The sequence below is a fragment of the Astatotilapia calliptera genome, chromosome 20, assembly GCF_964374335.1.
Source record: "Astatotilapia calliptera chromosome 20, fAstCal68.1, whole genome shotgun sequence".
In the NCBI taxonomy this organism is placed as follows: Eukaryota; Metazoa; Chordata; class Actinopteri; order Cichliformes; family Cichlidae; genus Astatotilapia; species Astatotilapia calliptera.
In genome coordinates, this window is record NC_137441.1 from 37,310,290 (window position 1) to 37,324,393 (window position 14,104).

A 14,104-nucleotide genomic window follows, 5' to 3' on the forward strand; every position below is an offset into this window, starting at 1 on the left:
GTTACAAGTAGGGATCCTCCTTTTTCCAATTCCAACCCCTCGGCTGTGGTTCATCTGCCAATAACAAATACCCGTTTTAAATGAATAATCTGTATCCCTCACTGGCAGGAAGAGACAGGGGCTTGTTTTTTGTGTGTCTGGAAACTTTTGAATGAACAGAGTCAAACATGATTTTAAGAAACTAACAGAACCCAGTATGAGCTGACTTGCATTACCAGCTGCTTACTGCTTCCGAGTTCCTATAAGAAAAGAACAAATGCTGCGAGGCATGTGCTTCCCAGCACACCTCCCTAATGGGTACCTACACCCAAAAATGTTTGGTCAGAAAGCAGCTACATATGCCTACACAGATAAACAAGTGCATGCATGCAAACAGAAGTTTTCATCTCCACCTGAGCTGGTCATCCCAGACATAACAAGACTGAAGTTGATCTTTACGGAAACGTGGGAAATTCCCTGTCCTAGGGCAAAGGCTGTGTCATTCGAGGGGTGTCATGAAAGCTGAGTTAAGGCAACAGTCAGAGCTCTGATCCGGACTCGTATAATGGACAGATCACCTCAGGGCTGACTCGGGATAATAAGCGGATATAAACTGGCTCACAGCAGGGGCTGCAGGGTGGAGAGTGGGACACTGTCTCATTGAACACCATAACATCTGCTGATAAAACCATGGCAACACAGCTGTGTGCCTAAAGGCTACGAAGGGAACATGGAAAAGCACAGATGTAAAACAAGACCAAAAAAGACAAGGACACACACACACACACTGACAAAAGGACCTTTGTCAGTGAATGTTTGCTACCAAAGCATGAAAGTCATTAATGTTCATATTGTAACAGTGGATGGTTTCATGACATTGAAAAATATAGGGTCACAGCACAAACTCTCATCGCACGCCGCTGCCTCAAACACTCTTTTGCCCTCCATCCATCATCATTACATCCTGCCAACAAAGACACAAAAAACACATACACAACACACGTGCGCATGTAGAGGAAGAGCTGCTGCAGGCGTTCCTCCTCATTAACACTTGCTGCTCCTCTGATTATTTTTCCTGATCATTTCCAGCACTGCATGCCAGTTCCTACATCCTGTTTCAAGGGAATCCATTTCCTGTCAAACACTAAGCAGTCACTCTGGCAAACATGTGGAAAATAAATGCTGGTCTGCAGTTCCTACAGTAGGTGCCTGAAATAAGCTTGATTTCTACTTGATCAACGAGTAAATATTAGCTGAGTGTCTCACACACAGTCACAGTCTTGAGTAAATACCAAACTTTGAACTAATAATGAAACCTGAATGCAAGTTAATTCAATGACAACTAAGTATGTTGTCATGGAGATGAAAAAATTGTTGTCAATAGCCTTTTAGCCAAAAATGATATTGTAAAATCAACAGAATTATATCAAGTCTGTCAAACTCACTATGCCACAGTCAGGGGCAGCTGAAACATAACCACAGTTATTGCAACCATGTACAACAGACGTGCATTTCATCGCCTTTGAAGTCGTCTTATCAGTGACTTTGGTGTCTCAAGATAACCATAAAAAAATCACTAACACAGAGACAAACTGCTACCAGTCTGCTACCAGTCTGCAATTAACTGGAGTCAAGTTGGCAATTATGTTTGTGATGCTAAAGCAATTAACTGCGACTAGCAGAAACCTGTTGCCACCTACATACACAGAAATGTACATGAAACAGAAATTCATGTTTAGTACTTATATTCAGAGTCCAGGCAAAAGCTCCCAAATCTGAAATAGAAATCCATTAATTTTTTTGAAAATAGTACCAGTGTTCCTGCATGACGGGGTTTTAACAGCAAATTTATATATATAACCTCAAATAGACACGTCAGGGTTGGTACTTTGTCTTTGTTTGTAAGTTAGGCAGCAGTTATTTACAAAGCTTAGCCAGTCGTTCTGAGAGTGATGGCAGTCATTTAGAGAACTGCTGTCTGGCGACAGGCTGCCTCGTACCAGGTAACCTGCACTATGGAGCGTACAGTGACCACTATTCTATTTCATCTTTCATCTGTATACTATACCAGTTAAAAAATATATAATTTCCTTAAAACTCTTAAAGAGTTTTGAGCAAAGTATAAACCCTAAAGTAAAAGTTGAATTTTGATCATTTAAATGTGCTGGAGGGGGATAAAAAATGAAACAGACACACCTCCCCTATAAACAGGAGTAAGTAGAGGAGTGGAATATGTCATATTTCATCTAGTTTAATTGTTCTGTTCGGAGACTTTTGTGTTAACAAAGAGCCGACTTACTGTAAGCAAGAGTGAAAACTGCTTTCGGAGTGTATTATTGTGGCGTGGAGTGTTTGTGTAAGTATGTCTTTGTCTGTGTGTGTATTTGGGTATATGTGTGTATGAAACTGGAAGTTAAGTGGTCTTAGCAAAGCAGGGTGACCCTGAGGAAAGAGGAGGTCAGAACAAAAAGAAAGGGGCTTATTGTCTCTGGCTGTCTCTATCACCACCTCACGGCCTTCTGGTTAACCACCTGCTGACTGACTGTAGACCAAGCAAAGCCCACATTACTGTTTCTGTTTATGGGTGTGGATTTTTCTGTTAGGTTTCAAAATAGAAAACAAAAATATGCAGAAAGATTACAAACATTTCCCAAGGACCTTAATACGGAAAAAATGTCACACAAACGAAACCATTCGTGATGAAGCACGTGTCACGTATACTTGGACAGCAATGCTAATGCGTGTGCAGTCGTGCTGCGTGCACACACGTGTCCGTCCACTCATTAGGTCACATTTATCTCATTCGCTGTGTAAACCATTAAATATCTCATCCCCATTCTGACCGCTGTAACTCCACTTTATGGCTTTTCCACAAGGCCTCTGAAGAACTTGCGGGGGCTTTATTTTGGACCGTGCCATGTTTGTTCTGGGGGGCCCGATGCTGCTACTCACACTGAAACCCAAACCACACCGATCTACGAAGACGGGAGCACGCTATTGGGTCTGAGAATGGTGACCATGGTCAGTCGAGTTCAGATGAGATCATACAAAAACTGTCAAGACCTGCTGATTAGTGGTCAGCAAATGGGAATGGAAGTGTTTCCTGTTTACTTAGTCCAATAAGCTCACTGTAAGTTTTAGGGAGCTCATCAAGTTCTTACCTTTGTTTAAACTGTTTTTTCACCCTTTCTCATTCCTAATCTGTTGGTAATGTGGAAATAAGGTGAAATAAGGAGTCGGCAACAAAATGTGATAGAATAGAGACGAAAGCACGAGGGAAAAGAAACTATGAACAGAGGGAGCAAAAGTGAATGAGGCAGAAAGAAAGACAGTAAGCGAGAACACAGCAGGGGGATAGCCCAGGGTGGAGTTTAACCCGGGCCCGACCACATCTTTTCTCCGCCTCACTACCTATATGAACCATCAATCAGCTAGGAGAACAAGGAAAGATCAACACAAATAGTCCAGCAGGGACCACAGCACACCGCTCCATCGAATCACTCACTGACAAAAGCCCATATCCTTAAACATCCATCAAACGGCGCAATTCTCTCACTTTTCACTTCCTCTTGTCGCTCAATCACGTCTTGATTCATTCCCACTTACACTTCTTTTTAATTTTCCTCTTGTTTTCACTATTCATCACTGCCACTACCGTTGATGTTAGCAACTCATCTTTTAGTCATTTCTGTCTTTTACGACTCATTACATTCAACCTCAAAATGAAAACTTCTGACAGACACAGCAAACGCTGGTGATGAAAGAGAACGCAGGATATTTGAGGTCAGATCTGACGAAGCTGAAGTGAAATACCGCAGACGGTGTTCTCTCCAAATACAGATACGTTGCCACATCCCAAAGTATGCATTGAAGGCGTGCTGCTGCTAACACTTCTACTGGCAGTCGGTGAGGAACAAAATATCAAATGTTATATTGCTGTGCAAATTTATGTGCCCGATTAAGACTTAAACTCCAGCTTCATGTCTAGACTTCTCTTTATAGGGTAAGTTGCCCCCAACATGATGCTTACCCAGCGATAAATACAGTCCTGTACAAAAGTCTCATTCTTTATATGTTTCTAGGAAAATGGGAAATAGATGGAGTGATTTACTGAAATGGGAACATAAACATGGAATAAAGAAGAGTTTGTGCAATTGAAGGTCAATATTTTGTATCACCACCTTCAGTCTTCAACAAAGCGTCTCTTAGGGAAACTTTCCTATAATGGTTTTATAAGTAGCCTTAAAGAATAGTTATCCAGCTTTCTTGAAGGACATTCAAAGCTCTTCTTTGGATGTTGCTGCCTTTTGTTCTGTTCTGTGTCAATATGATCCCACACTGCTTCAATAATGTTGAGATCTGGGCTCTGGGGAAGCCATTGTGTGCTTTGCTATCCAGGTATTGCTTTTACTGCATTGGCAGTGTGTTTGGGATCAATGTCATTTTGAAAAATAAAGCCACTGCCAATCCGACGCTTTCCAGATGGCATTGCATGGTGGATCAAAATCTGATGGCACCTTTCTGCGTTCATAATTCGCTCAGTTTTTCAAGATCCCAACACCTCTGGCTGAAATACTAACTAGGAATGAGTCTCCACTATGTTTTACAGATGGCAGCAGACACTCAGTGTTATACTTCCCTTATGACCTCGGATAATTTGACAGTTTGGATTCATCATCCAGACCCGCTGACATTGATTTTCATCCAGTTCTTGTGTAACCTGGCGTCGCTCAACCTCTCCTCCCTGTAACACTTCCTTCAGACTGGCTCCTTGACAGCCACCTTTCCACTGAGAGCATTTCAGATGAGGCTTTGGCGAACAGTAGCTGGATCGACTGAAGGGCCCGGTGCATCTCCCAGGTCTTGTGTCAAGTTTTTCCTGGATTTCTTTTCATATAACTAAAGGACACGACTTTCAGATACTGTTCATCTGCTATAGATATCGTTTTTTAGCCCAGCCACTTCTTTTTGTTCTCCACTTGACTTAATTTGGGGTTATATAAATAAAATTGAATTGAATTAAACTTGTCCAGTTCCCTCAAATGTTTTAAGAACACATTGCACACCATGATGAGATATGCAAAGGTTTTGGCTAGCAGGTCTTTGAGAATTACCTTGTAGGTGAAAAAATATTATTTTTTATCTTTGGCATTTGTGTTAGAATCAACAAAAAAATGGGAAGACACAATGTGTTTATGCATCTGTCATGTATAGACACAAAAACGGCTTTACCCCTTGAGTCAGGTGCCTTTATGTCCATAGAAAAACTCAGAAAACCTGGAAAGCTATTGCTCAGGAAAACAGTCTGGTTCTCCTAAAGCAAAATCTAAAGAAATGAGGAGTAACTTATTACTATTGCAGAGTGCTGCATGTAAATCAAAGTACAATCATCATAAAAAATTTAAGCCTTATATCTGCAAAAGCCATTAATACATGTGACAGTGATGTTAAGAATTCTAATTGATTATGTGTTTCTTAGTAAACTATCAGTTTAATCAAACACTGCTCACACAGAGAAGGCCAAGAAACCATTTGTGTTTAGATTTTATTAAGTACACATCAGTTAGTTGTGCTGCCAAACAGACAGGCACACTCAGTGCAGGGGATTTTGGGAGGGGAACCAGAAGGTCTGCAGTCTTTGCAGTGACAACCATCGAAGAGTCGAGTGTTGTGTTTTGGTTGGATTTAGGTTTGATGGGGGGAAAGAAATGACTTTTTTAAGCCAAATATTTTTGCAAACTAGCTTTCCCCATCAGGAATGAAATTTATTATGCACTTTATTTCTGTCAATTTTCTTATTTTGTCATGATTTGCTTTCATTTTTTGCTTTGCTTAACACAGCCGAGCTTAGAGTCAATAAAACTTGTATTTTAAGGATCATTATTTTGTTTTGGAATGTCGACTCCTATCAGAGAAAACTGACAACACAACTGAAGGGCAGGTCCATCCATCTAACAGATATGTGACAGTTAAATCAAACTAACAATCCCAGCCCGATCTGGCCTCTTTTAAACAAATGTTCATAACATTCAAAACAATCTTCTGACAGAGATCTAAACCTAGTCCAAGAAAGCCCATGGCAGCTGGGGCTTTGGCCTTGTGCTCTGTTGCTGGCTGGTTAAATATGCAGGAAGGTCTCTGATAGGTTACCTGATCTGGTAGAGTATCATTTCAGCCCCGCATTGTCCTGATCAAGGCAGGAAAGACACACATCTACTGTATTAAAGTTTCCACAGACACAGGCAGGCCCAGAATGCTCGCACAAAAGCGTACACACACTATTTTCCACATTTTCCAGTTATCTGGAGACAGATTCAATCACATCCATTACGACGCTGTCCTTAACTTTGATTGACAAATAAAATGCGCTTCCATTTTCTCATTCTGCTGCTCACAGGGCCGCCTCTGTTCAGGGGCCATTCCCATCTGCTTCTAGAGACAAATCTGTGAGGTGAAGCTTCTCCTCGTGTCTCAGAAACCAGTCTTTCTCTTGGGGGAATGTACAACTGTACCAATCAGTGTCATTCATGATGAGACCCACCTGGCACACATGCATGCACACACTCTTGTATATGAGCGTGTGATGTGCCAGAAGTCGTGTGTGAGACAAAAGAAAATAGGTGGCTGAAAGAAAGCTTGAAAGAAAACTGCTGAAGGAAAATGGAAGGAATGAGGTGAGTGGGGGGATCTTGTGGGAATGGCTGCCATCTCTGGCCAAATGATTGACAGGCAGCAGAGGAATGCACGGCCACGCCGGCCCACTAAAGAGCTCTAAATATCTTTACTCATCCTCTGGTTTGCCCACTTAGTCCAGGAAACCTAAGCCATTCCCAAGCAGGGGAAGATGCCACTTCAATAGCAGGAAAAATTACTTGAAACCAGAGATGAGAGTCAAGCAATCAGTCCTGACAGTGTAAGTGTTTCTGTGTGTGTCTGTGTGTGACTGTGTGTTTATGGCAGTCAGGATCTGATGCAGCCCAGAGGCCAGTACTATGAGGTCCCCTCTCATCCAGGACACTTCAGGGTCTCTTGCACTTCTTACCAGGGTATATCGCCATGGTAACTTGTGCCCTAATCTGCCCCAGAGCAGACAGATTAGACATCAGCAGGTATGAAAACACTGCATCATCAGTCCTGCACCTCTGTGCACAGACAGTGGATGGGACTAAAGTTTTTTTAATAGTGTCTAAGTCTTTGCATTTTCCCAGTAAGAAGTCATTTTAATTTCATTCCCTGACTTTTTCCCTGTGCGCTGCAAACAACTTTACAACTACTTTGTTGTTCTAAAAGCCTTAATAAGTCATCCTAGGTCAGCCTGGGTCTGAATTCTGTTTTTGTATTCATTCACTAATTGCTCTCAGACCACTAAACACCACCTGCAGCCTAAAGAATAAAAAATAAAACTGTCTCGCCCACATATCATATTAATTTAATGAAATACTCAGTTGTATTCCAGCAGATTCTCCCGTGTCTTAATGTCAAAGCTATGAAGGCAATAAGTCTGTTAACTTACACAGTCTACATTTCTGTCGGATTTCTTTCCTGGCTTCAAATAGGCTGAACTTTATTAATATAGCAGGCTTTTTTCCAGTCGTACTGACCAAAGTGGCTAAAGTGCTCACGCATGCACTACTGTACAGTACTTTTCCTCTCACACACATACTCACACAGCTGTGTTGTTTTCAGGCTTTATTGTCAGTTTAACGCCTTCATATAGTTTTATCTTCCTGTGTAAAACCAGCTGCTCTGCTGCCATCACCACCCCTTTCAAATAAAAGGAACCCTGGTTAACTTAACGAGCTGATAACTAGATTTGTGTGACCACTTAGCCCGGCTGCTGATGTTGGTACAGTGATGCAATCTATGTCAGAAGCATTTGAGGTGATTACATCTTTCCCTGGCGTGCATCTTCAGTTCTGCGTGAGCATTGCATAAGCAGATGTAATTATTTCTACTTTACTATCAGCTTTTCCCACTGAAGTTAAAAATTACACTGACACCGGTCTGCGGCAGTAAAAAGGATCTGTCCAAAATGCAAACAAAGCCAAAGCATCCATGAACCACGGGCTGCAGAACCCCTGTTATTTTGGTGGATTTAGACTGCAGCTGGCATGGTTCTTGTCATACTTGTTGGTTTTGTGGTGCTCATTTGTGTTTTTATTTCCCCCTTCAGTGTTAGATGTACGTTTCTTGGTTACCTCCTGTTTTATGTTTATTTTTGACTTCCCCACCTTAACTGTTTCCACCTATGCCCTGGTCCCACGTCAGTCGCCTTTCCCAATCAGACCCATGTGTTCCTGAACCACGCATCCCCTGCTTCTTCAGTTTGTGTTTCATTTAGCGTTTGTCACTTTGTAAATGATCAGATTTTCAATAAAAATTCATATGTTGTTTTCATTTTGAATATATTTTGGCAGTATTGGGCACTTAATAGCGATTTGTGAGAAGCTAATATTGCTTGGTCAGGCCCTGTTCTCCTCACACCCATGACTTGTACACGCATACATTTTTTTAAACATGCATTTTCAGTAGAACAAAAAAAAAGAGAAAAATGCACACTTACAAAAACCACCCACTGAAAACCAATTTCTTTTCGTATGATGTATTCAACTAACTACAAGGGCCAAAATTCCTTGCACATGTATGGACAATTAGGCCTAATTTTGGCCCAAATTGCTTCCTGTAATGATGAGTGGACATAGTTAGCAGACCACTCTCAACTGCTGAACACAAAGAGATCTAAAGTATCACTTCCAAGTCTAGAGAGTTATGTAGAAAAATGCTAAATGCTCACCAATCCCCACCTCCCCCCCCCCACACACACACACCTATATCTCACTAAATACAACCCACCTCCATCTCTAACAGCAGTGATAAAATCATTAGAGCCACAGAGTTTAGAACTTCAAACATGACCAAGAAAAAGCTGCCAGCTTTCTTCAGCCCTCTAACTGACCCGCCCACACGCACAAACCCACTGGTGGACTAAAGGAACCACACGCATGGACATTTTTTCCACCCACCTCAGCGGCCGTTAGAGAAACAGAAGGAGAAAGAAACACAAAACAGAAAAAAGCAGGATTTTTTGCACACATACAGTTTCTCTCCTAACAAAGACCATGCAAAGTTACTATTGTATGCACCAATAGATGCACAGTGGTCAGAACGGTGTTTCTTCCAGTCTTTATTACTGCAGTGATCTACAGAGTGTCCGTCTCGTGATGTGTGTATCTTTGAAATTATTTTCCAAGAAGCTGGAAAGCGGTTTAGTGCAGTGTCAGTGTTTGCATGTTTGTGGCTTTACTGGTGTGTGTTTGTATGTCTTTGGATTTTGCTTTTCTCCATGTGTGAATGTGCACACACTGACCTCTGTCTGGAGTGTATTGGCGCGCTGCTCCTTGGCACTGAGCGACTCTTTTAGCACTTCGATGTGCTGCTTGCAGTCCGAGTTCTGATTGGTCAGTGTTTCTAGTTTGGTCTGCAGCGCCTGCATCTCAGACTCCTTCCTGTTCAGCTCCTGCTTCAGCTGCTCTATCTGACAATCACGCAAACACACACACAAACACACAAATAAGGGTCATCAGTGAGATATACTTGATATATACTTGTAGATAAGACATGCATTCAAAAATATGACTTTTCATTTAAACCAATGATACACCAATGATACAGATACACCAGTGTCAGACTAGTGCATATAAAAGAATCTGAATATCATGAAAAGTTTATTTTTTGTAGTTTAATTTAAACAGATCAGCTTTTCACAAAAGCCTTTTTTAGCTCACAGAAACTGAAAATCATAAATCCAGCATTTCAAAATTGTTAGAATTTGGAGTTTGATTGAATTCAAAGAGTATACATCTCATGTGTTTCTTAGCCTAGTTCAGTTCCCACAACCACAATCAAGGGGAAGGCTGGTGACTTGAGTGTTGTCCAGAGGCCTGATGACCTATGCTCTCCACAAAGAGGGTAAACCACCGAAGATCATTGCTGAAAGGCAGGCTAGGAAAGTTTTACGCTTAGCCTTAAAAGTACAGAGGGTAGTGATAGCGTAATAATGGAAATTTGACTGGAAGGTAAATGCATGGTAAGAAAAAGGACACAAACAAAGAGAAATCAGAAGATGTCAACTCAAGAACTTGGAGTGGGCTGAGGCTGCTGTCACACTTCTAATAGTGTCTTACCTGGATTGAGGTGAACTAGAACTGGACTGCTACTTTCAGATGAAAGTTAATTTTGTGTTTCATGTTATTATTGTGCTTCATCGGCCAGAAGCCAACCCCAAAATATACACGATGAAGGCTTCCATCACAGCAGCCTGGTCTTCAATAAAACCTTAGCAGTGCCACAAGCTTTTTGCCTCCATGCCAGACTGCTCTGACGCAGCAGTTTGTAGCAAATGAACCAACACTGCAGGAGATGGAATTTTGGAAGTGATTTCTTTAATTGTTGTCAGGAAATGCTTTGGGGATTTCTAATTTTCATGACTTAGAAACCAACAAATTGAGACAAAAACAATGACCTGATATCTTTCACTACACGTGTATTGACCACAGAATATATGAACATGTGCCTTTTTTAATTAAACCACAAAAAATAACTTTTTCATTATATTCAAGTTACCTGAGGTGCACTAGTGTCACTGCAAACTGAGTCTGACCTCCAGAACAAGCATATCGAATACACTATTTTAAAGGCAACAGCAGTCTTAAGCTGCTCTTTAAAATAGAAGTGAGTAATACATACAAACTTACATCCTGTAAACTGTGTCACTGATTAATAAAAAAAGGAAATCTGAAACGTCTCTGATGCTGTGACTCAATTAGGAAAAGCAGAATGTTTTGTTATCCATTTATTGCAATATAAACACGTCAGTTGTGACATAGTTTGTGGAGCGATGATGTCCTGGAATCATCATCAGCCCTATATTATCAATCCTCACTTGGAGGAGTCCCAGACCTACTGTGTGCACACACCCCAGCCAAGAGACAAACATTCACAGAGAGACGGAAACAGATTTGTTTTAAGGAAACCCATATAGAACATAACAGAAAACCACAAAGGAAATAAAATGCTCTAACACAGAGTGGTTTCTGTGCTCAGGCTTGCTATGTAGAGAATACTGTCATCTGTCTACTGCTGCCAAAAATGCACAAAGCTGAAGAGAGATTTCTCAAACTGCATGAGCAAGGTTCACTTCATAAAAGGGGGATTCTGACTGGCTCAGCGTCTGGCTGATAGACCTTCAGTCACAGAGACAGCATATGAGAAATCCAGCACTGAGATGAAACGCAGGGGAAAGGAGATCGAAATATGAGGCTATGCAATAAGAGAGATCACTGCGGTGACTGAACACTAAGAAAAACAAGTCAGGAAATGAGAAGTCAGTGCACTAATGATAAAAAGGCATTATAATTAAAATAAGGAGCAGATATTTCAAAGACTATTAAGCTATGAAGAAATAATGAGAGAGGAGAGAGACTAATGAGAGGGGTACTTCTGCTTGTTCTGTGATCCAAGGCTGTTGGGTGGGGAGGAAGGTGGGAGCTGGTCTGATGGAAGACACACATGGTGACAAGGCCTGCTCCTACAAAGACAAGAAAACAGCAAGCCACTAAAATGCAGCACAAGCTGTGTGCAAATTTAAGCAAATTTACCTGCTCCAGCTCTCGCGTACCCTCTAACACGTGTTCGCATTCTCCAAAGCCATTTTTGCAGTGTTTGAGCAGATCAAAGTCCAGAGGAGAAACCAGAGAGGACAGCGATGCCGCCCTCTCTGGTTTCTCTTATCGCAGTCCCACCTCAACACCAGTCACCAACACCGCTGATAGACCCGGACCCTAAACACTACCAGCATGTAGAATGAATCGGTGCATATCCATGTGCGTGGCGACTTGCTGTGTTTCTCTGTGACTGTACGAAGAAAGACGAGCCACGGGAGAACGAGCCGGGGGCCGTCGCTGTGATGTATATCACCCCGGGTCGGTATGGGTGAAGAGAGAGCTCTTTCCTCTGTTCCTCTGCCGTTGTAAGCTCACATTCATCTGTCAGGGCCCCATTCATAAAAACATCTCTTTTATGATTGCATCAGGAACTTCCCCGATGCAATGACAAATGAGCCCTACAATGAGCACCATTAATGAACCAAATGGAGCGCAACTCATGGGCCTCAACCGTCATGAGCACTTGTCTTGATACTCAGTGAAACCTGAAACTACATTTTTAACAGGGTTTGGATACATACAGCATGCGTGTGTGCACGTTCATATATGTGCATGTCATCTGTGCGGCTTTAGACACATTTGTGCATTGATGAATAAACCAGTATACGGCCTGGGATAAAAGATTCTTAGTCAGGAAACCGACACAGCGCACTGTTAACTGATCGTTCCTGACAGGAGGGTTGTATAATGCTTAGTGATCACACTGAAGTCCAGGGCAAATAAGCAAGTACTGCTTTTCACTACTCACAACCTGGCTTTAAATATCAAATAAGAAATACATACACATGTAGGAGTTCTTGGCACCCATGCAACATGAGAGGCTTAGTGCGAATGCAGCTAAAACACACAATACAAAATACAGATTCATGCAGTTTGCCAGTTAAGATTTTTCCACATTCATCTTGTTTCCCCATAAACAAGCAATGGCAACATGCAACATGCAACAGTTTCTGGCCTTCTGGCTATTTATACTTGAGACAAACATGCACGTCCCGGATCACGCGGCGTGGAGTCATCTCAGGTGGCATGCAAAGATATTCTACCTTAGTCTTCATGAATTTAGAATGGCTCTTGTAGACCTCCACCTGCTTGAGCTCATCCTGCCTCTCATCAGAGTGCAGCAGGCCGCTGGTCTTTAGCATCTGGACTTCATCCTCTAAGTCTCTGATGTTCCTCTCCAGGGAAGAGATCTTGGTGTCCTGCACCAGCAACAGTAGGCAGGCAAACAGTCAGCAAAGACCTGGCCAAGAATATTAAGCTGTGGGGCTAAAAGATAGATTACCTAGCGCGTGCATTAGTAGACAGTTAGCGCTCTACAGATACATTAAAAATGTGATTGATAGAATATCACTTGGTTGACATATCTCTCTACCAGCATCTGTCTGTGTAAACATATTTCTAGTATGTTTGAGTCAACATATTAATCTAAATCACACAGAGATTTCATATAAACCAAGTCAGTGCATTTACACAAATCCTCCCATATATAAATGTAATGTACAGTCCTATGTCTGAGTAAAATGTCTGGAAAAGAAGGGGAAATATTTTGGCAGACATTGGTGTACAGCCAAGATATTATTCATCTGCAGAGCCTATGAGGGAATAAAAGGGTCTGTCATGGACAGGTCCTGAGGTTGTTTAGTTGCATAGTTTCAAACATACATTAAATGCAAAACCTTGGAAAAGAAGAGAAAGGTAATTTAATAAGTGGAAGCAGATTGCATGTTGCCATCAGCAGAAACCATAGGCAACATGTAAGCATCTGACCTCTATTACATCCTATGACATCAGCCTTGCCTAGCACATGGTGCTGCATAAAAGTGCACACAAAAGACCAAGGAGAAATGCATAAAGCATATGCATATACAAAACACACACGCACAGAAAGAGTCTATGCAAGGATGCAAACTTTCAACATGTACCCAGAAAAAGTCAAGGTAAGGCACTCAGACAGTGATGGGAGTCCTCCTGCCGCATCCAGTTCACACACATAAAACCATAGAGACAAACACGTCTATAAAAATGTCTGATTTTGATCTGTTTCTCCTGCACAACAGAGGGGGAGGAAGCAAAATGCATATTTTAGCATATAAAACATTCATTAGAACTACATAAAAGCTGGATCTTAAAACCACTGACATAAAGTTTTATGGGACATCCAAGTTGCATTTCAACTGAATTCATGGTATTGAAAGCTAGAAACAGAAATACTGTATGAGTGTTGAGCTCACAGCAAGACCAAAAGGTGTCGACTCAGTACTGTACCTGCCAGATAACATCGGGATCAAAACAAAAAGGGGGGGTGGTCGCCTGTAATTACAAAGTGGACACATCCAACACTTAGACGAAGCAACACACACACTGAAACTAATTTGTGGACACTACATGTCACCGCTGATTAC

At 41.6% G+C, this 14,104-nt stretch overlaps 1 protein-coding gene across 1 annotated transcript in view; it reads right to left on the reverse strand.

Annotated features, from left to right (window-relative positions):
* The window catches only part of LOC113013675 (ERC protein 2-like), a 158,059-nt gene that overhangs the window by 128,142 nt on the left and 15,813 nt on the right, over nt 1–14,104 (reverse strand). The window contains exons 6-9 of the mRNA XM_026154768.2: nt 13,968–14,012; nt 12,746–12,901; nt 11,477–11,566; nt 9,347–9,514 (exon numbers count right to left, since the gene is read on the reverse strand). Of these exons, the coding sequence (XP_026010553.1) occupies nt 9,347–9,514; nt 11,477–11,566; nt 12,746–12,901; nt 13,968–14,012 (459 nt within the window). The remainder of the gene's footprint in view (nt 1–9,346; nt 9,515–11,476; nt 11,567–12,745; nt 12,902–13,967; nt 14,013–14,104) is intronic.